The 24,818-nt window shown below is 35.6% G+C and overlaps 1 protein-coding gene across 2 annotated transcripts in view; it reads right to left on the bottom strand.

Moving 5' to 3' along the window:
* The window catches only part of LOC149551417 (adaptin family protein), a 123,665-nt gene that overhangs the window by 33,793 nt on the left and 65,054 nt on the right, over nt 1-24,818 (bottom strand). For both annotated transcript variants that reach the window (XM_089786926.1, XM_089786927.1), the window contains 6 exons: nt 23,182-23,380; nt 20,963-21,191; nt 20,681-20,847; nt 20,286-20,495; nt 17,133-17,243; nt 15,751-15,927 (listed from right to left, as the gene is read on the bottom strand). In XM_089786926.1, the coding sequence (XP_089643052.1) occupies nt 15,751-15,927; nt 17,133-17,243; nt 20,286-20,495; nt 20,681-20,847; nt 20,963-21,191; nt 23,182-23,380 (1,093 nt within the window). The remainder of the gene's footprint in view (nt 1-15,750; nt 15,928-17,132; nt 17,244-20,285; nt 20,496-20,680; nt 20,848-20,962; nt 21,192-23,181; nt 23,381-24,818) is intronic.

Raw genomic sequence — 24,818 nt, 5'->3', positions numbered from 1 at the left:
CTCAGAATGTTTAGATGGGGATTATCATTAAACAAAAAGAAGGGAGGAGAGAGAAATAACGGAAGAGAAAAGATGGTAATGGAAAAACTCAGGTGAAAGAACCAGAACGCAGGGAAGCCAGCAAAAGAAATTCTAAAAGCTACATAACCATGATAGCGATTGAGAACGGCCAGTAGTTGTGCATTGGCTTCAGCACTTCCCAACTTTGTCTTGACCAAAAGATACAGGCATGTAAACTCTTTCATTACTGAGACCAACTCCCTTAGAACTGTGTTAGTCATATAGAATGAAGCGATTTTTACTCTAGAAGAAAAGAACCTTGAATAGAATTCACCACAATGTATCTCTGCATTTCTTTATCGTTTTACCTTAAAGTGTAGAGAAATGCTGGGAAACTTTCTTTTTGACTACGGGCACAATACATGCACTAGATGTGTAGAGATAATACAAGACTTCTTCTCCTGGTTCTTATTCTCTGCCAAGTAAAGGCCTGTTCAGACTAAATGACGTTAAGTTAACAACATAAATGGTATGCTCTAACATGAATATATAATCAGTTTTGGTCTAAAATGAAAACTTCAGTGTCAGAAGTTTTATTTCAGATCATTCCTCATTGCTGGTTAGCCATTGAACGCCAACCTCAAAGAATGTATGTATGGAACCATGTTATCCAAGTTATCTCTTTTTTAACAGAGGTTTATAGCCTAGCTCTGGGAAATGGTAATGCTCATTAGACCAACGGTTCAAGAAATCAACGGCTCAGCTGACAGTTAAGTTCCTGTGAGAAAACCAGTAAACGCATACTTAAATTAAAAATTACACAAAAATGCATATTCTGAACTAACCGTTAACAAACTCAGAACTATAGGAGGATATACTATGCCAGTAAAATAGGCGGTAGGAAAGTTGTTTGTGGTATTTCTTATATGACTTCGGAAAGTCAGAAGAAGGGTGATAAATCACCATCATACTTACACAACCACTGTAGCATTCAGACAGCAGGACAACTGTTCTATAAAGTTTGTAACCATCTTGATAGTTTCTGATGAGTGGCGAATCACGAATACCCATAACATTAAGAAGACAATCATTCCATAATTAGAAGTGAGACAGTTAAATGGGAACCAAGAATTAGAGCAAAATTCATTAGACACTATTGAGCCTTAACACAAACCTAGGGTCAGGCGGGAAGGTGAGAGGTTGACTTCAGATAAAGGAAATCCTTGGCCAAGGTATGAGTTATTGGCAGTCCAAATGGGATTCACCGGATACATTCATGTCAGAGGTCAAACCAGAGTAGCAGAATGCTATAGGGTTTGTCCAACATACGGTAGATGAATTCCACACCGGATTCCTAGGAGCCTTGACTTGATCATCAACAATCCCTCATGGAGGGCTGGGCCTACTTTGGATCTCGAAGGAACCTAGGGGAATTGAAGACGATCCATGGTTGGGTGGTTAAACACCACTGTGATGCCTTTTCCCTCCTCTGTTCAAGACACCAGTCAGAGATTTGGACTCATCGAACATGCAAAACCCTTTCAACCAAGCTCAACCTCTTTTCATATTATGTGAGTAATCTAATTAGTTTGTTGTAAGTTATTTTCAAATGTTAAAACAAGAAGTGCTTAGTTATAAGTTGTATTCAGTTTTCTTATTTAGTAGATCCTGTTAATTGTTAGTTTGTTTTTTTATATACCTAAATTCATTAAGTTTAGATTAAGTGTTATAATTATTATGCCATGCTCATTTCAAATATATATATATATATATATATATATATAGCTGTTCACTTACAACTCTGAAATGGAACAAGTACATCAGAAACTAGATTACTTTTATTAGTTAATTTTTAGCATGTTACACTTCCATCGCATATTTACAAGAGTTAAATCTAGTTGCCATGGGGCACTTCACATACTCAGATGGAAATACTTGTAAGAAAGAAAAAAAACAAATACCATGAAATCTAACCATCGAATATGATGGAAGGAAAAAGGAACATCCCTTGGACGAGAGGAAGATAACCTTATGTGATTACCGTTTCCTTTGATATAATGGATGGCAAAACATCGAACACGTGATACTAACATATATAAACAGCAATATATATAGACACATCTATCGAATGATCTATCAAATGGACACCATCATTGCATTTTACTTATTGTGGAGCATCAAATACAATAAACATTGCATATCAACAAGGTTGACCAAATCTAACATAAGAAGTGGTGTATTTGGATATCCATGTAGGTTGCATTAATAGCATATTGATTTCCAGCTTGCTTGGGTAGTCTGTCATTCTCATGTTAGTTAGGTAGATAACTTCTCTGGATCCTTGGGCAGTACTTAACCTACTACCAAGGAAGCAAATAAGGGAGACAATTGAGTTCAACATAGAGAGAGGGTGTCGGAGGAGATGGTCAGGAGCAAGAGAAGTAGTTCTCTATCCCGACTACATGAGAGGACAGGCAACTACTTTATCGTATGCCTACTTCCATCCCCCACCCCCAGGTAACATTATCTTAGCTTGGAGAACAACCCTTCTAGCTGGGGGGAAGCAATACATGATTATTCTAACAGCAATAATCAAGACTCAAACATGGTGGCTGGATGATGGTAGTATGGTAGGTGTAAGGTTCGGATTCGCTCAATAAAGGTCAAGCGGATAAGGGATAACATTTTAATAGTCCCCCAGACTGAATATTGAGGGTTATCACTTTATTAAGGGTCTTATCCTCCCATTGCTTGATATTTAAGGGAGAAGGTAGAAGGCCTTACTTTAGAAACTGAACATGACTGATAGCTCAAAAAGGAAAATAATGTTTTTAACAATTCCTAAAAATTAGAAAAGATTTAATTCTATTTTGCGTATTATCCAAAAGATTCTACTCATTTCAGGGTCATGGTAAATTCTTAGAATAAGATAATTGGGCGGTACTTATTTCGTGTTCTCTCTCTTAGTAAAAATGATATTACAAGACGAATTAAGGTAAAAACAAGGTATTACTGATTATCAATAATCGATGAAAATTTGGTTTAAAGATCAGTTCTTTTTCATGTTTAATAGTGTAACACGGGGACTTGTCTCCCACTGCAACCCCCCAACCCACCTTCCCACACCCACTAACACTCTCAAGTTGAGAATGTCCCCTCGTCAGGAACTAGACATCCCCCAAGTCCCCCTACCATTGCTTCATGCCATGCCATCCATCCACTCTACACACACACTACATATACATATTAATGAAAGTATGTACATGATTTTGTACTTGTTACAATATCATGTTGCTCATTGTAATCATCTTTATGATATATTTGATATTCATATTGAAATTTTACTATGTTCAAGTAGTCGTTATTACAATTTATTTGTTCTTATACTATTATACATCATTTCATAACTAGCATTTCAAGTACCATATGTATAGTATATTACAGCCGCCTGCCCCCCTCCTCCCCCAACAAAGTACCCCCGCCATCCCCAAATTGAAGTGTTTTTTATCCCCATCCTGAAAACCTGTCCCGATATCCCAAGATCCCCTAGTGCTTATGTTATGCTAATGTTTAATGAAAAATGGTTTGAAGAATTCTTCATGCACCAGTCCTAGAGCTTGTTGATAGCATGAAAGGAGCATCCCTTTGTTTGACTTCCAATCCACCAACATCAAAGCGAGCAGTAGATTCATTAGCTAAGGCACAGGTCGTCCCTTTAGAAAAGTAGGGCTATCTACCAGAGGCATATCCGTTAGTGAGAAAGTAAAACTAGTACTATCATAGATCAACTATCAGCGACTTCTCGATGATAAGTTATCTTATCACAAGAAGTTCGGCTTTGTTAGAACATGCATAAAGATATTACCCAGAACCCTTCAACTTATTGCCCAGATAATTTGCAACTTATCACTAAGAATTCGCCTATATATCAACGATAACTTAGAAACTTTCTAGCCAAAATAGAAAAGACCCTCACGAGTCAAATGGACTGTGGCAGCCCAGCAAGAGGCCATATTCCTTTTTTTCCATTGGCAAAGCAAATTTAGAGAGGGTAGAAAAGTTATGAAGGAGAAAGACCATTTACAGCCTTCTAGATCGATTTTTTGTGGATTTGGAGCAGATTCGAAGAGATTTTTCAAGCAAATTCAGATTCACAAGTTTTCAAGATTCTCTCTTTTATTTTAAAACCATTTTGTCTTGTATTAAATGCATTTAATACCATTTCCAATCTACTCTAACTTCTTTTAAAAGGTAATGAATAAGATCTTACACCAAATTTTAGCAAATTTTGCATATTTTTCACAGTTTTCTCAAAAGAAATCATCTTTTTCTTAAAAGTTTCATAACGTCACAATTTTTAGTTTTTTGTGTTTTTTTCTTTCAAGTTTCAGCTATGTTTAAACTTATCTAAAGTTTTAACCTAACTTAGTTTGTTTCTAAATTTCTTTATTAAATTTTTAAATTTATGCCTTCATTTTGTATGTAACATGTGTAGGTTAATTCTTCATCAAAATGGCAAATTATGCCTCTACAACTGAGTTTGTCAATGCCCCAAGAGATGCATATCCATCAGGATATGTAGGAATGTGCCCTAGAGGGGTAGAGACAAGGCATGGAAATATGCTTTTGAAGGACTCAACTATAATACTATTATATGCATAAAATGTGAAAAAGTTATTAGTGGAGGCAAATCACGTTTGAAATACCACCTTGGAGGAATAGTCTATTCACCACGAATGAAATAAAGAGAGATGAACACCTTGCTCTGTACCCAAGAAGAGAAAATGTTGCAAAAGGAAAGTGCAAAATTGACCATGAGGGCAGTCATTTCTGCCTTGCAAGGTATCTCAAAACTTACACTATCTCCTTTTAAAGAATCATTTATTATTTTACAATCACGATCATTTGTTTAGAATCTAGATTTTGCTAAAACAATGATCATTTCATAATGAAATAATGTGGTTTGTGACTAGGTATTCAATCCAACCTTGATGAAGAAGAAGAAGCACTTGAGGGAAATAGTGGGCTTTTACCGTGGCCCATGGATCCGCAAATCTACTATCCCCATGGCTTCCACTTTCATTGGTTCTAGTAGACCACCGACAAGCGCATCTTCTATAGATGGTTTTTTTGTGCACAAAAACACTCTTGGAGCACAACCATCACTAAAGGGTACTTGGTGGAACAATGATGTGTGTCGGCTAGTTGGCATTCAATCTGTTGATTTTCTATTTTTTAACATCTCATTCAATGTTTGTAGGTAGTACCCATTGGCTGAATTTTGTGACACGAATTATTGTGGCGGGAAAGGGCTACAAGGCGCCTACTCTTAAAAACTTAGTGGGAGCTTAGTTCACTTGCTGTATTTTTAAAATGTTTTACAATTTTACAATTAATTTTGTTTAATAAAAGTTTTTTTTTTTTTTTTAAATCAAAATTGTGTACTTAATTTTATTTCGTTCTTGTAGGTTGCTCAAAGATGTTTCTAGGGCCAAAGATGATTACAATGGGAACAACTTGGCTGCACTATATTTTCGGATGGATGGACAAATAGATGAAATCGTACCATCATCAATTTTTTGGTTTCTTGCAAGAATCAAGTGGTCTTTTTGCAATACTTGGATGCCTCGAATAAGATAAAGATAGCTGAAACTTTGGTTCTAATGTTAGAGCAAGTTGTGATGGAGGAATGTGGTGCAAATAATAATCGACAATGCAGTGGCGCATGTGGCAATGGGTAGGATCCTCCAAGATAAGTATAGCACACTTTATTGGTCTCCTTGTGCATCACATATCCTTGACCTGCTTTTCGAGGACATGGGAAAATTAGATTGGGTGAGACTGGATTTAGAGGATGCAAGAAAGGTAACAAAATATATCTCCAATCACCCTTGGGTTTTCCACTTGATGGGAGTATTTACCAATGTGGAGGGGTTGGTTAAACCTGCTGCCACAAGGTTTGCAACGATTTTCTTAACATTGCAGAGTGTTATTAGTTATTTGAATCCTTTGAACCAATTATTTGTAAGTCAACAATGGCTAGACTCAATCGATCAAAAAAAACAATGGCTAGACTTAAACTATTCAAAGAAGCCTGATGGACAGAGTGTTGCATACATCATTTTTTACACCCACATTTTTTATGGCACTACATATATTGTGAAAAAAATTTGGAAACTTCAAAAGTTTAATATTTAATTTTGTTGTATTCAATAATCATTTCCTTTTTTTAGACCGTTAATGGGCTTGGTAGGGCTAATCCTAATCTAAAAAGGGATAAGGTATTTTGGACACCACTAGAGGAAGGATGGGTTAAAATAAACTTTGACAGGGCTGCCAGGGGAAATCTGGGGGTCTCTGGGTGTGGTTGTGTAGCGAGAGATCATAAGGGCAACACTCTTGCTTTTGTGGCCAAACAACTAAGCGATGACACGAATAATGTGGCAGAATGTGTTGTAGCAAAAGAGGCTCTAGTATTAGGGGCTAATTTGGGTATCCGAAGAGTCCATCTTGAAGGGGACTCGAAGATAATCACTAATGGAATAAAGAAAGGGAAGTTGTAAGCATGGCAACTCGACAAATACATTCAACAGATCAGATGCTTGTTAATGGAGTTTGAAGATTTTAAGGTTTCTCATGTTTACTGAGAAGCAAATAGGGTGGTGCACAAGCTAGCCAATATGGGCCCGAATGCAACTTTGGGGATCCAGAATGAAATATATGAACTTAGACTTCTCGAATTAGATTAACGAGAGGAAGTTACAATGAAGAGGCCAAAAAAGCATTCTTGCTAATCATTTAGGGAGTACAACTGTCATCATGATTCCATCCCCTTGATGGCATTCATGAGATCACAATCTACAACGTGTATCAGATTATGAAATAATTTATTCACACCCCGACATGAGCTCGCTTCCAAATTGTTTGAAGCAAAGTGAATTTAAGGAGGAAAGATTGGGCAATCCGCAGAGTTTTAAAATAGAAATGGAGGCAAATTTTGCACTAGGATCGAAGAACCAAATGCAAACTTATGATCTAGAATTTTTGGAGGGCATACAGCAGATGTACGGAGTGGAGTACTTGGACTCTTACTGGAAGCAACGCTCTAATCTGGGCGTGGCTTCACATTTCGTGGCGCTAGCACTAGTGGTGGGCGAATCCAAGGAGGAAGTATGCAGGGTTGTGGCAGCTTGTGTCAACCCACAATGACTGCAGGTGTTGGAAGAGATTATGGAATATGCTGTGTTGGGTGTAGGCTTAGAGATGGGACAAGATCCATGCAGATTGATTGGAGGTGGAGAGACTTTTGTACAACCCCTGGTCGTCTGGTCTTCGGCAAGCCCAAAAGGGCTGCACAGCCCACAGGCAAAGAAAGGATGGAGGAAGATAGTAGACTTCCCACAGGCGAGGATTAGGGTGTTGGTTGAGGATAGGCGTGGATTCAAGAAGGAAACACCGCACAAGAGTGTGTTAGCTCCAGGACAGCCCCTACGACAACAGATTGTGAGGAAGAATCAAAAGGGGGAGAATCTATAGTAAAAGGCATGTGGGTGGATGTTTCCTTGACTAAAGAGGCGGGAGCAAGCAGCGGCAAGCGTCACCAAGATGTCATTCCGCATGGGAAGCCAAGGCTGAGGTCTGTGCCGAATGATCAATCCTCTCCAACCTTCACACGAAAGGAGGAGGCTCGTTGGCTCAAAGATTAGCCACAGGTGGCTGGTGGAGGTGGAAGGTGTCAGCTCATTGGGCACCTGAATGTTTACTTTTCGATGGTTATGTGGGTTTGGACGGTTAGTGTTTATTGCAAGGTGTTAATGCCCGATTTTTGTTCAAACGATATGTATGGCCTTGGGGTTGGGTAGATATAAGTTTGTAAGGACTTTGGCCAAACTTTGCATATGGAAATATTTGTAGTTCCTCTTTTTAATATTAATACAAAATCAAAAATGTTACCTATCAAAAAAAAAATCAAGTATTTTATTATTAATTTCAACTGTCATCTCTAATTAATGATAATATTTTTCTACTTTTCAATTGTAGGTGACAGAGTCCTTGGTTAAAGTTCTCTGCTTGGTAGATGGGGAGCAAACTCCAATGGTGTATCTTTATGAGACCATGAATAGGGCTAAAGAGGCTGTAAAAATATTACTACAAGGGATACAACCTAAAATTTGACCCCGTATGGAAAATTATTGATAGGAGGTGGAACAATTGACTCCACCAACCCATCCATGCAGTGGGACACTTTCTCAACCCTTGTTTTTGCTTTGCTCCATCCTTTAGGGATCCCAATGTAGAGGTCATGGAGGGCTTCATTGACTGCATGCAGCGGATGTTACCAGAGATTGACGTGAGAGACCTCATTGTGGTTGAGATGGATGTGTATCAAAATGCAACGAGAAAGCTTTTCTCCTCACACTTGGCAAGAAGAGGAATAAATAGTCAAACCCCACCCCGTACAATATTTGGAATTTTTGGTGTCTTTTGCATGCATGATAAGTAGATAAAAACTAAGTTACTAAAATATGTTTTCACCAGCCTGTGAATGGGCTCAATAACATTACTCTTACTTCTGTTGATGGCCCTAAGGAGGCTATTGTTTGGGAAAATCCTCTTAGGGGATGGTGGAAATGCAACTTTGATGGGGCCTCGAAGGGTAACCCAAGACCCTTGAGAGCAGGATTTATCATTAGAGATGCCTTGGGAGACTTAATTGTGCTTGGTGGTAAAAGATTAAGGGACAATACAAATAATGTAGCTAAAGTAGAAGCAACCCTTTTAGTCATTAGAGCTTCCAAGAAACTGGGGGTAACTAAGCTACATGTAGAAGTGGATTCCCTCATTATAATCAACACAGTTGTAAAAGGCTCAATGTATGCTTGGCATCTTCAAAACCACATTCTTAACATCAGACAAGAACTCTCCACTCTGGAAGACTTTAAAGTTACACACATCAGGAGGTTAGGCAATCAGAAAGTTGATCGAATGTCCAATTGGGCCCTGAATTTGAACATCAACAAAGTGGTGATAGATGATTTTATAGAGTTAGTATTACCTACACGAGATGGACCCTCCACAAGTTATTAGTTGGCCAGTGTGCAACCTTTTTAAAAGTTCCTTGTGAACTTTAGATTGAATGTCAATGGTGTTTGATGTTGGCCAATCTTCAACCATTACAAATTAAATTGAATTCATTTGTTTTTAAAGATAACAGTAATTGTTTCCAGCAAGGGACAGTGAGTACATTTAGCAATGCAAGCCTCATTAAATGAGATGACAGGATGTTTTATCAATTCATAATGAAGTCGACAGCTCTTTTCTCCATTGCTTAGCTTATCAAGTCGTTCATTCTTCAAGACAGAGGTAGGTGTTTTTGGGTCTAAAAAAAAAAAAAGAACGATGATAACTTCCTTTTCTATAACGGAAGCGAACCAGAAAAATCCATTTTATGGTTAAGCCACAAAACAAAGATTGACTGATATGTTCACCTTCAAGCATGAATTTCTTTCAGATATTGTGAAAAGGGTGGTGGAGGAAATGTTTTTTGAGGTTACCAACAGGCATCGCACAAAGATAGATGTGTACTCCATGATTGTGGCCTAGGCTCATCACCTTGGAGAGAATAAAGCAAGGGTTAGGTATGTAATGACCAAATTGGTTCCAGCCAAGTCAAGGATTGTAATGGAGGAAATCCTTCACTTCCCCACTCCAAAAGTGGGATTATAGATTGGAGAGAAGAAATTGGGGATTGATCGATTTGAAGGAACAAATTTTGTTCCCTTTGTGTGGAGGTTTATGGAAGACCAAAGGCTTGAAATGTTTAAACAAGCACGGGAAGTGTGGTACATGCTAAAAATGTTGATTATGATGCATGTACTTGATGAAGATGTGAAGACAATGCAAAAAGGGGTGCATTGGAGCCATGCGGATGAAAAAGCCATTGTTCATAGCTTGCAAGCTCGAGCCCAAGACCCTCACAGGCAGAGGGAAGATGAGTGATGGCTCGAATGAAAAATTAATGCATTGATGAATGAGAGAATTTGAGGTTTTATCCCCCCTGTGCTCAAAGAGAAGACCATGAAGATCTACCAAGGGACATGGGTGAGGCAGTTTGTCCTTGTGTTTAGTTTTTTTTTTTTAAATGTCAAAATGTTTAAAGAAAACAAAAACAAAATGTAAACAGAAATTTTGTTGGAGGCAGAGAAAATTGCTGGTCAAAGCCTACAAAGGTAGCCTCGTGAGTTTTTTGCTTTATTGTTCATGGTGTTTCGTTTGAAATTTTGAATTGTACTAGTTGGAGGCATAAATGCTCAAATTATGAAGTTTTCATTTCCTCTAGTGGTTAATGTACTTAGGACGACACCATGAGGGATTTTTGTAGTAATGACAATGTCAAATCAAGTAGAAATTTTAAAATATTAGAGACCATAGTTCAGGAGTGATAGGAATGACAAATTTGGAACTCCTAAGGAGCCGTCTTTTTGGAGACCCGAGCATGTAGTCACAACTTCGAGCTTATGCAAGTCTGGTTGTCGACTAGGTTAGTTGGTTGTTTGTTCAATGTGCTTTGTAAAAATATTCCTAATAAGTTGTAATGAGTCCACCTGTTAGGTGGGAATGTTTTTAGGACTTTTACCTTGATGTCTTTTTTGAGGAAATTAAGCATTGTACTTATCATTTTAAACTTACCCTTCACATCTTATGTTAGCCATGTAGCTCATCCAATTGTGAGTGTAACTGGAGCTTATTTGAGGCCATTCACACGAAAAAGAGGAACAAGTTAGCATAGAGATGCCTCAATGACCTCGTTTATGTACATTATAACCTAAAGTTGAGCATAAGAAAGGTAGAGTTAGTGGTAGTTGGTCCACTTGATTTGGATGACATAGATCTCTACTTTGATTAGACATTACAGGAGTAGCCTCCATTGTTCACAGAGGATGAGAACTGTCATTTGAAGAGGCAAGCTATGGAGGAGGGTGGATTTTTAGGGGGATTGGATGACATCAATGAGGACACTAAGAGGGAGGAGGATAGAGATGATGAGAAGGCATCATCAGTGTCAACACCATGTACATCCTGGATGGAGGTCCAATCATAGTCACAGCCACAGCCACAACCACAACAGTCTTGTAGGGCTAGACTCCCTCCCACTCCAATAGTTTTTACTAGAGATGTTGGGATGGGGAAAAGGTAGATGTAGCCTATTTTGATATTGTAATTGACACTTGTATTTGCTTATAGTTTTACAAAGACAATTTGCCATTTCTAGTTTGCTTTAGAGTTCAAACTATCAAACTATGACTAGGAACCATCAACATTCCACATGAGGATGCGATTTTGTATATTATTTGCCTTTATAAATACCTAGATCAGCTAGTTTGTTTTGTTTACTCATTTATTGACTCATTAGAGGCATCTCCTTACTGAATTTTGCAATGCATTTCCAATTAAATTTAAGAAATTTTTTAAGTTCCGGATTATTTTTCAATAAGTTCCAAACTTATCTCTAATATTTATTGATATCTTTTTTTGCCCTTGGTGATAAGTTGTCGATAACAATAAGTTGAATTGAGTACTATTATAGTGGTTCTAGTACTTGAACAGATTAGATAGATTAGAATTGCTATTCTATATTATACTATATTAGAGAATTCTATTCTCAACAAGAATCCACTATTCTAGAGAATGGAATTTTGCCATAGCCAGTTCTTACCCGACTCTTTACTATGTGAGAACTTCCACCACTCCAGCCATAAAATTTTAGGGGTACATCCCATCCTTAAGGTTAGTCCATCTAACACCATATAGATTGGTTGCAGGCTAAATAAAGTGAAAGATAAAGCTCAAAAGGGCAGGCAATTGTGGAAAACAATGTTTCCCTTGCCTTGGTATTCAGGCCAGCAAAGAGAAAATCCTCCTATCTAATATAACTTTCCTGCTAACATAACTTATTTAGTCAATCATATGCAATCAAATATTTTAAGATCTGATCCATAGCATTTGTCACCATCTAAACAGCATCTTTTAGGAATATATATATATATATATATATATATATATATATATATATATATATATTCAAATTGACATCCTTAGCTGATACATTCAGTTTCCACTGTCGACACTATCACTTCTGCCGTCCAGTGTCTGTGCATGTCTGACAGTACAGCAGTTCTTAATATAATTCCATTTTTTATGTAGAAGAGATCACCAAGGTTAGGGATTAGTCATTTATGACTAGTCAAGGTGACAAATTTCTATAATCATTACTGTTGGCATATAGCTTTGTCAGAAGGTTATAGGAGGGTATAGGAAAAAGTGGAACATTAATGGAATTGACTCCCTTAATCCATATTTAATCATCAAATTTGAGAGAACAGTACTATTGATAAACTATTCTGTTAAATATATACAGATATCTTATTCTCGGAAAAGCACCATCATACTTCAATTACAAGGGGATCAATTAATGTGAATTACAGTGAGCAGAGAGAATTCAAGGTAATGTCCCAGGTTCCCAAGCTAACCATAGAGTGGACATTAAATGCATACCAGAAAAATCCATATAGCAATTTCTCATGCAATTTTCTATGATCAAGTGATTCCAAATCTACTCACGGTGTACAAAGATGGATAATATGCTAAACAGAAAGATGGTCATAACTTCAGGATTTGTTAAGGGCAAAATGAGCATGTACAGCATGATAATCATACTCATGAGAAGGCCTTTTATTTGACCTCTAGCATAAAGTATTAACACTTCCCCAAGATTAAACTATATATACATATTATTTAGACGTTCCCCCCAAAAAAATTCAAAATTCATCTTGCAAATATGCAGGTAGAATGCCTTAATAATCACTGACTTGCTAGGCCACTTGATCTGAAATGATACATGAAAAGAGACATCAATGAGACATTTAGTGTGAATCTAGTCTGCTTAATTGCTATGAGCATGTAGTGGTAATGCATAACATTTCATGATCGTACGATGGTTTAGACACATTTAAGAAAAAACATATGGCTGGCCAAACATCCTATGAGTAGACCGCCAAAATGTCAGTACCATATGGCATAGAATGCATACAGTTCTCTCAATAGGTAGAGAACTTGTCTATGATTTCCCTGTTACCATGTGCCTTGAGCACAACACCAAATTTTAGTAAATCGTTTCACATATATGTTGAAACATGTGTAATATTGTAAAATTGTAATGCTCCTGTTTATTATTTGGATATAGACAGGACTCAGGAGTACTAAAGGTCTCCAATATTAACAGTTGATCCAAAATCAATGACTAATATCTAATTATTAAGCTGTAAGTTATGACAATATAGAAAGTGACAGATTATGTAAGGAATTGAATATGCAAAGGACACAAATTCCTTCAACTTTACAAATTTTCATACCCATGAATGGGAACTTTGCATCATTGTTTATTCTTAAAAACATATTTTTATTGTCAGAAATAGGAACTTCTAGGCAGATATCTGAGTGAGTATGCACTCAATCACAGGATATCCATATAACAGCAACATCAGGTCAGGCTTCTCAATTACGTTTATAATTTACATATGGGAAACCTTGCCATGTTCTCCAAATGTGAATTAGGTTCACATCAATACAAGCTTTGTCCCTCTACCCATCAACAAGTAGCTTTTATACTATATGTATTCTTCTCTTGGTCACTATCAGACGAGACACTGGGATCATCATATCTATGGACAGGCAGATAGGTTTACCTATCAAAGCGAGATGACAAGATCAAGGAATGATTCTAATCCTGCATGCATCTCTACTACATGCCAGAATCGGAACTACAGTTTCCGATGAACCATGCCGAATAGTAGGGCCTTAGAAACTAGCCAGCTAGAAATAAAAAAGACATCAAAACTTGAATGAATGAATGCTTTTTAATGATGTCCATGAGACCATAGCAGTCTAAGGGACCAAAGAACAACTGCACTAGATAATGTCTGAATTCCTTTCCATTTCTAATATTTTGGTATGTATCTTAACCAAAAAACCAGCAGTCTGCTTTATCTTATCCCCTTCATATAAACTATGCATGTTGTCCGCCATCAAGATGACATCAGAGAGATTGGATGTCGTTGTATGTCACACATTCTGAGAGAGAATGTCATTTCATTTCAACTGCTCCAGACCTGCAAAATATGCAAATTCTCTGCTCCCAAGTTGAAGATAACAAAATAGATGCAGTTTATTTCTATTAAATTTTAATAAACCAACAATTACAGAGACCTTACAATTTATATCTCCCAATACCCTTAAAACATAAACCGGAAGCACTGAACTTAAAAATTGTACTAAGAATGTATTACAGAGGTTCTAATCAAGCTAGAGAAAGGCAACAATTGCATAGTTCTGCTTGTATTCCACATTGCTGGTGATGTCCAAGGCATACAAATGAAATAGATAATCAAGCATCCACTCCTCTATTGATTGGTGAATTCCAATACCTAATTCATACAAGCCCTGACATACCTAATGCAGTTGGAATTGTTGCTAGATCTCAAGCTAAACCAAAGGAATCACATGTTTCTGCCAGTAAAAGAATATTCAGATGGCAAAAAGGAACAGATGGATTATAGTTTGATAGAGATGATGATTTTACACTTCATGCATATAGTGTTGCCGATTGGGCAGGAAATATTCATGAAAGAAAGAGCATTAGTGAGGAGCATTCTTCATGCATATAGTGTTGCCGAAGTTGAATATGTTGTTGCTGCAATGAACTATACGCAAGTTATTTGGATGAAGCAAATGCTAAAGGATATCAAAGTCATCTATGATGAACCAATTACTATTCATTGTGGTTTTGTCAAGTACCATAAATATTTCAAAGAATCATGTTATATTCAAAGACAAAGCATATTTCAATCAAGTATCATTTCTTGAGAGAGAAGGTAAATGAGAAGGATGAGAATTGATAGGGAAGAAGAGTTGAATAGTTATATATATATATATATATATATATATATATATATATATATATATATATATATATATATATATATATATATTTCAGGTCAACCTTTAAGTCCTATATGGACAAAACAATTAAGCACTAAACTAGCAAAATTAAAACAATAAATAAATAGGATGCTACAAAAGGGACTTACAAGGAGCATTCTCTGTACAGCCTAAGCGAAATTGATGGGAAGTGTGTGTGTGCTTGAAGGATAGAGGAGACACAATTTCAATCCGGTGGCTGGAAGGTTAATAACTTTACTTCATCGAACAGTACATAAAGCAGATGGATAACAATCTCTTTGCAAACCCTTTGTGGGCTTATACACCAAGCTCGTATCTTGCTGGGTAGTGGTTTAAAAAGCTACTTTTACCTGTGCCCGTATTCATTAAAATACAAAGAAATAATTTTCACACAAAAGCTATAAACTGTCCATATTCATTAAAATACAAAGAATAATTTTCACACAAAAGCTACAAACTAAGTATTTCCAAGAAACAAAACAGAGATTAAAACTTGAAAGCATTCAATCTGTGGTCTGTATTTGTAGGGATAGGTTTTTCCCAACAGATACAAAACATGGCCTTACGCATTATTATAGGGAAAATTAGCATGAAGATACAACAACTGATACTCAAAATTTACAAGACATGCATAAACAAAACAAGTGAATGCTGGGAAGAAAAACCACTATGCATCCGCCAGAAAACATTAAGGATAGAGAAAATAGAAAAGTTAGATGCTCAAAAGATCACCTCTTGATAAATGACAGAAAGGCTATTAAATTCATCAAAAATGCGGTCCTTGACTTCACTGCTCTGCGTATCAGCAAAGACTGAGACAGCTTGTTTAGGAGGATTTATTACACGTTCTGCAACACTCACATCATGTTGCAAAAGCCTGTAGTAAAATAAAGCCCTATCATGCACATCCTGCAAAAAATATGAGTATTAATAGAAAGGTTTAGAAAAATGCAGCATGCTGTAGACATACAGTTAGATGCATTACAAATTAATCAAACCACAAGCATAAATAACATGAAAGTCAAGATAGATAGATATATATATATATATATATATGACATACTGTGTCCTAGAAATTCCAAGTAAACCTGTATATTTTGTGGCATAATTGAGCTTCAGAATAGGAACTTAGTTCAAATAAAGTTTGTTTCTGATTAGTCTGTTCTTTTTGCTTTACATATAAAAAATTGGGTAAAATTAATTTTAGTCTGATATTATAACTGCTGCTTCAGATGGAAGCCCCTGATTTTGTATGGTACAGGCAGCTAATAATGGGACCAGAGATATATATCATTTATAATTTGATGTAGGGCATAGCTGTTATATTGCACTTTTTTGTCAACTATCATACAATATAGTAAAAAACAAAGAAAAACAAAGCTTGTTGAATGATAACAGAATATTATGAAACTTGATCAGTGCAAAATCTCTTAAGCAAGAGATCCAGAGTTCACAGATAGGGATACACATAAGGTGCATAATATTGAAACGAGAAATCCAAGCCCATCCTGCCCCCTGCCACTCTCTCAGATGATAATATTGATCCTTATTCATCCAATCTATCATTTGAATGGTTTATCCTGTTGACTTTAAAAAATCTACACAATTCTGTTCAAATGCAGAAGATAATGTCACGTTAAAAAATTGTCAAAGTAGAAGTGCTAAAGAGTTAAACAGCTATTCAAGGCAAAATGAAATTCGTAGTTTTCTCTGAGCAAATCAAAGATTATTTCTCCTGCATTTATACTACTTTAAAATTTTGCATTCTACAAATAGGTACATGGATATTAATATTCAAGCTTTAAGTGTTTATCATTCTCTAATAACATCAAAAATCCCTTTAGTGTGTTGATAAAAAAATCTTAATGCATGATTTAAAAAAAGTTGTAAGAATGATTATAGCATTAGTATCAACATCTTTCCAATTACTAAAAACTATTCCTTTCTACATGCAAATATTTAAAGTCTCATTTCATAAATTGTCCAATTTATACATGTATCTTGTCCATTCTCTGAAACTATAATAGAAAATTTCATGATATTTGGTATACTCGTTAAAAAAATACTGGCCACAAGTAACACATAATATTGAAATAAGCTGAGAGGTGAAATACCTGATGTGCATCAGCCAAGCCAGCAGCCAGTGCAGCACCTAAAGCCTTCTGGGTCTCTGGAGGCCTCTTGAAAAAACACTTTGTAACTGCAGTCAGCAAATGCAGCCTAACCTGAGGTGTCAATTTAATAAGTTACTTTAGCAAAACAAAATAAGCATAATAGGATACAAGAAAGGAGAAATGAAAAATGTATGATTCAAGCTCATATTGTATCATTTCGCATAAGCAAAGAAAGAAGAGGTTTCCATAAGACAAACAAATCACAAAAAATATACATAGAAATTAATGGAATTGGTGATTTTGTTTAAGTCCTTGGAGCCTATTGAATCACATTGCATCAATATAATATGGACAAAAACGAACAATGCAGAAGAGAGCTATATAATCAGTCATAAGTTCAGAATAAAACCCATAATTTAACATTTTTCGTACAACTCAAATGGCATAGAAAAGCAATAATGCAATCCGCAATATATGTTTTTTGTGGATAACTTAAAAAACTAGGAGCAAAGCATATGTGGATCTCAAGGTGGCTGAAATTTAAATTACAACCTTTATTGGTTCTAAACTTCTAGGAAGAGAATTCATTTCCTTGTCCTTTTATGTTCTCTATTTCCTGTGATTACTTTCAAATGAAGCAGGATCTAAGTTGTCAGTTCTGGTATGGGGGCACAAGAATGAGGTTCTGGTATGCCAGTTTGCAAATTTATAACAGAGGACATGTCTGAACATCTGTCAAAACAATACTATTCTAACAAGTCATATGTTTATACATCTAGATAAAGGACCTTGCTTCTCTATAAACTCCTGAGATTAGAATTGGGATTTTATAACCCCGTCACACTAGCTAAAATAAAGAAACCTCTGTTTTAGTGGAGTTTACAAGGTGTCAAAGAAAAATGGTTGGATGACTTCCTAATTAATATGCCTCAGATGTCAGAGCAATATAAGCCCATTTCATTATGAAGTCGTTTTACATTATCATAACTAAAATGGTTATTCATGGATTGGCTTAACAGTGCATTGGATGTCCTTTCCTTGGATTACCCAAGAGGAAGATGACATAGAGCATTAGGTAAGTTCTGGGCCTTTGGCTTATATTCTGTTATATTCTTAAGTTGTGGGCATGCCCTTTTATGCAACTTCAGTGAACTTAAGTATACCACAAACAGCATACTTCATTATGAAAACATTGTTTTGTAGATTGTAAATGCCATATGTTACTTGTAGCGTAAAAGGATAGTGAAGTATGTGGTACTACACAATTGCATTTTGAATATTATATGTCATAATAGCCAATAGTTGTAGCAAACATCAATTTGCAGAGTTATGTATGATGATTTCAGCAGCATAGCACATTTCACTTAAATAGATGCTAATCCATGTCAGTGAATCATTCTAGCCTCTAGAAATATCCAAATGGATCAATATTTGAATGATTTTCTAGTAGATTTCAGCAAAACAACTCAAACTGCTCCACTTAGCTCTTCAAAACTATCAGAATAAACATCAAAACCAGATCTGATTGCATTAAGGGCAGCTTGTAAAAATCATCTGTCTTAGCTTCCCAAATGACACCAAGAGTTAAGAGTTTTTACAAATTGACTTGTTTGACTGTAGTCTACCAGAGAGCAAAGGACTAGCAGAAAACACCAAACACACACCTTTGTATCTTCTCTAAGCTGATGATCTTGTGGAAACCATCCAAGAAAGCAATGTGTTCATAATGACAAGGATGCTTCATGTTTCACACTGCAACAATTAATCAATTGGACTGATAATGCAAAGCAATTTTGTCTCCCAATGACTCAATGGAATATGATATCAATCAATTTCAAAATGGGACTGTCCCCTCCTTGAAGCATCCCAAGCGGCATGTGAGTGGACACTTCTGATAAACAGTCACCATCCTAAATTAAAGAGCTGCACCATTAATGGATCCACTTTATCAAGAAATCGCATTCTTTAATGATGAGTAAGCTGGGCCAAGGAAGCTAGCAAGAGCAAGATATTTGTTCTTTTCCAATGCAAAAGAGTAATTGGAATTCATAGACTCCCTTTGCTTCGTGGCCTCCACCTTTTTGCAAACTGGCAACCCTACTCAATGGAATTGATGCTTGAGGCTCTGATGTGTTCTAACATAAGCATAATTGTAAGGAATTGCAGGCCTGAAAGCAGCTCTGATACCAACTAAATAATCATAGTGAAATGTACAGAAAAGAATACAGTACAAAGTAAATACAGAGCACAGAACAGCATGATAGAATAAAAATAATCTCAAGTGATACAATCGTAATGAAATGTAAATCAAAGAATAAAGAAGGTACACAATTGAATGAAGAATAGCATATGTGATAGAATAATAAATTGCCTCTGAGCAACTGATATTTCACAATCTTTATTGGCATGGTTCAAAAAAATTAAGGTTAAGAATGTGTGCTGGCCCACTAGCTCAATAAGGTTAAGCACATGCACAGTACCCTAGAACAAAGCATGCAAAATCAATTTTGTTAATCTAGATGACCTCAACAAAATAAATATTCCAAAAACAAAAGGAAATCAATAAATGATGGAGGAAGAACAGGAAAAAATCGTAGCAGATGATTTGTAACATAGTTTAAAAGGGAATAATCTTTAATGATCAAGAAAAGCTGTTTGATTAGTCAGCAAAGGATTAAGCTGTAATGCAAAGATTATGTCAAACTATTGGCTCTATCGTAATTAAGATGAAAGAGAAGTATATTGAGCTGAACAAAACTAACTGTGAAAAAGTAAAGAAACAATTCGGCATCATAACTGCAAGTATGATGAACAGACAAATATTTATAAATCATCAAAATTGTCTTAATTTCAGTTTCCATCTATGCCAGAAAAATCAAAAGACTTGGTTGACTTACAAAATGAAATTGAATCTAAAAATATATAATATTTGGTTAATCACTACAAAAAAATGATAGCAGAAGACAATCTGAGAAAATAAACATGATTTTGAAACAGCTGTAAAGAGTTTGGCCAAAATTCATAATACATTACATAGTGCAATATACAAAATCAGAACAAAAATAACTGAAGGAAGAAAACAGTGTATAATATAACCTCATGGCTGGACAGAATTTGTCCAAAAATGGATATCAGAATGACCTGTCTTCATACCTCTGCAGAGTCTTCTTCCTCCCAACTGTCAATCAGGCTCTCAAGAATATAAGGGGCATCAAGCATATCCTGAGAATACTCTCCTAGCATCCATACTAGTGCAGCTTTAGCCTTGGGCTCTTCCACATTTTTGCTGCTAACATTGCCAACAACTGCGATACAATCCTGACTCCACTGTGGATACTTCCTTAGCAGGTCTTTCACAAGTACCTACATTGAACAATTCAAAAGGGGACGTGAAATGACATAGAAGATAGCCCAATTGAATAAAAGCAAAGGCTATTCAAAGATTAAAATAATATCAGCAGTTCAAATTGAATTTCAGCAACGACTGTAGAACAACAGCTCTGTGGGATAATACTCGACAAGAAAATAGAAGTCCTACACCCACTGACCAGAGTTTCTGCAGTTACATAATCCTTTTCCATCTCTAGGAACTGGAGCAGACGATCAACAATAGCATTGACATCATACTGCTGCAATGCAATTTTTCCAACTGCACGGATAGACTCTCTTGCAATAAGCACATCAACATTTGCAGCATACTCACTGAGCTCCGTTACTGAAAATCAAACCAATAGTTCAGTGCAAGTCCAAAAACAAATAACAAAACAATGTAGTTAATGTTCTAACTGAATTTGAAATCCAATTCTAGATATATGCAGCCAGCCCCTTACCAATCTCATATGTATTACTCTCATTTGCTACAGCTGTAAGCATCTCAAGTTTCAATTTCTTCACATATGATGGATCACTGTAGCGGCAATAGAAATGCTTATAATCTGATGAAAACAGTATTGGAGCACGCATCACAAGTAGATGTAGATGGCTTAACACAGCATATGACTGTTCTGAACTACCTGAACCCACCAATGTAAGCAAAGGAGCTTTGATTCGTTCATATACCTGTTAAAAAGAACGGTGCATCAAATAAACAATGCCCAAATTTAAGTACTCAATGTGTTTTTCTATCTCTTTATAGAAATAATTTTCATACAAAAATATTAAATGGGATAAGATCTCCAACTGCAATGAATTTCAGAAAGAGATGTAAAAGGAAGCAAAAACAAAGCACTACAGTAAAACTAAATACATCTTGCATACCCTATGGTTCAGTGGCAGAAAGAATAAAATCAATGCACGGGACTTTTATGATAGTTTAAACACTTATTAAGAAAACTTTACTTCAATTATCAAAAATGGTTTAAGTTGAGGAGTTGGTTAAAGGGTTTCACTCCATATTTGTACAGAAGTATCTCGCACTGTTATGGCATTTTATTTAAAAGTAAACAAAAGCAAAATTATGACATAGAAATCTCAAACATAATGAATAGCCATGTTTACTATATTAATATAATTTTAATTTTTCTCTCCACAGTAATTCTGAAGATTAGTTACTCTCTTGATGTAGATGGATTATCTAGGTTTGATTTAACTCTAATCTTTGTTGTAAGATCAAAACTCTTGTAGGCTTCATAAAGAAAGTATCATACCAAAACGGATAAAACGATGTCCCCAAGCATGAAACTATTTTTCCATGCTTTGGAAGCTCAAACAGATGGTCAGGCTCTTTTTTGTGAGAGATTAGATTGTTATGGTGCTTAGCTTCTGGATTAAGATTGTGTTGAGATTTATCAAGTTTTATTCAGTTGAAAATTCAGCCCATGTCAACATTGTATGACAGACTAGTTTTCATTCACTCGAGGGGCCAAACTGATGGCAATTGTACTGAAGCCTGGTGGATAGCTGTAATGGTGTCAGTACATTCAAAGAACAATTTAATTGCTTCTGCATTTCTCTTACTTTATTTTGTGATACCAGTCCTTGTCATTCCTTGTACGTAAGTCGAATGATGTCTTGAACTCATGAATGATAATGTATGTTGGGGAAACAATTGCCAAATCTCCTTTGTATTGTGGCCTAAAGAATATGGAGGCATGTGTATTCAGATAGTTCAAGACTTGCAACTTAAAAAAATTGACTTGGTGGTTTGACAAAAATTCAGTAAAATTTAAAAAAATCATTAAAAACATTATCATGTGAAATACAAATATAAAAAATAAGAAATGAGTATGTAAATTATTGGGGAAGTGTTTTCTTTTAGATTTGAATTAAAAGAGTATAATATTGCACCAACATGTGAATGCAACAGCCAATAATATGATATGAATCCCATGATGATAACAAATAATCATCAAAAAATGCAATTTCATTAAAATTACATCATTACACATTTCCCTCTTCCCATTGTACACCCTAGTGATGTTTAGGGTCTTACTCCATGTCAACGTCGACTCTACCCTGAAACTACAAGGTAACGACTCCTTAGGTTTATCCTCAACCTCAACCATGATCTCCCAAAATCCAGTGCCTTCCACTTTTGCTTCTATTGCACCTTCCTCCACTTGTCTCTCAAATTCAACAGTCTAATCTTCTATAAACAAGAGGTTCTCATCAAAGGCCGTCCAATCTTATTAGGATCAATATTCCCCAACAATAATGCCGAATGACTTGTTGATAAAGAATATAACTAATATATTAATTTTGAAATCCCCAATCCCAGGTTTAAAAAACATCTCTGGACCTGCCCACGGTAAGTGAAAAACATTACTAGAATACTGCTGTGAGCCTCAACCATTAACACGGTCAAACACGACTATATGTCACCCAATTCATTATATTGATAAATATTTAAAACCAATGGAACACAAAGAAGGAAGATAACATCTTTTTCAAAACATAAAATGCTTGTCAAATTGTGCATTTATATCTTTCTAAACATTTCGATTAAAGTGAGGAAAAGTCAACCAATGACTAGAATTGCAGTAAGATTTTCCATTCACAATTGCTTAATAAATAATACATTATTTACACTTAACTCGTTTTCAAAACTTACCTGCTGGTGCACATCAGCCATGGAAATTGTCAAATGAAGAAATACATTAATTGTAGCCAAGACGACAGCACTGTTTGCATGCTGTAGCCTATCCTCGAGAAGATTCATTATGTCAAAAATCTCACTGTTTTCAGAAGGAACATACTTAGAAACTAAATCAAGAACGAGGCATTGAGCCCACTCGCTAAATTCCCTGATCCTGCAATATTTTTTCAAAATAAGTTGAGAAATTTCAACATGAGATTTCACATTAGAAGTTGTGTGCACCCTACAAGATTCTACAAACAGTGCATATGGAAAATACAAAGTTCTCACAGTACATTGTTCTTAACCAAAGTAGCTAATAAGGAAAACTACTTCACATAAATAAGCAATTAATAGAAAGAAAAAACCAGAGTATTCATTGGTTCCTTTTATTTCAAAGCATGTGAATTGCACATCAATTGGTGTCTACTGAAAGTCCACTTTTATCTAGATTTTCTTTTATCAAGCAACTAGATATGTCAAGTGAATCCATCAAATACAGGCATCAATATAAAATTTAGGTAGATTTTGGATATATGCAGATATGTCATGCTGTATTCTGATAAGAAATTGCCATATCCAGACCATAATTGGACAGGTCATATCAAATCAGGTCGTATCCTGATATGGCTGATACTCAACGATATTAAAATAAATTGAAGATCTAAATGAAGCATCATCTTTCACATTTCACAGCATGCTCTTTAAATATTCCTTTTACACAAATATAGATGCACTGTACAAGAAAAACATGTCAAGATAAAATATAATGCATAAAAATAACTTAAGATGTATTTCCATTAGATGACAGGAAGCACTGCCTCTAATTCACCTAGCCAAATCTCTAATTTGATGAGTGTTATCTCCAATAGTATTTGGCATATAATAATACCTCTCTTGCTTTGAATCCAATGAAACCAATCTATTAAATGAGCTTGACAAGCATAATTAGCTAACGAATAGCTTCCACAAGGACAGAAGAACAAAAAGTATAGCCACATCAAAGTTTCAAACGACAGAAAAACTTAATCTCATCCAAGAGACCCTATAATATTTTTACCTTGGTTTCATTCATCTATAAAATAATTTACTAGATATTTCTAGGAAGGGTGTACACTCATATGTCTGGCATACCCAATATCGTGTGAGTGTGACTAGTTTAGGTAGCCATTGGAGACCCCAGATACATCATTGAAATACAGCACTGCCATGTCCAGATACAGCTGCAATACACAATGACACTTGAAAGAAATAAAATATTTACAAATCCAAAAAATGAACAACAAAAAAAAATTGATGTAATTCACTAATCTGACAGCATGAAGACACGAAGTATACACAGAACAAACACATTAATGCATGAGGATACAAAGCATACACAAAGTATACACATTATTAGATTTTCTTTTTATATATTAGAATGATTCATTTATTCATGTTTACTCTGCAGGATGTCAGGACCATAACTCTGATACAATTTGTAGTGTACCCTATTTGAGTTTAGTCTTAGTTATTACTAAATTAACACAGAATTGATATTTATGTCCCAAGCTAAAGGATATAAGACACTTGAAGTTGAAAGAACTATTCAATTATTTAATAAGATTAAGTTA

This window comes from Cupressus sempervirens, chromosome 6 (assembly GCF_028749045.1).
Source record: "Cupressus sempervirens isolate cs-2001-9-10 chromosome 6, ASM2874904v1, whole genome shotgun sequence".
In the NCBI taxonomy this organism is placed as follows: Eukaryota; Viridiplantae; Streptophyta; class Pinopsida; order Cupressales; family Cupressaceae; genus Cupressus; species Cupressus sempervirens.
Note: the sequence above shows the minus strand (reverse complement) of the source record. Positions and strands in the feature narration are given on the sequence as shown.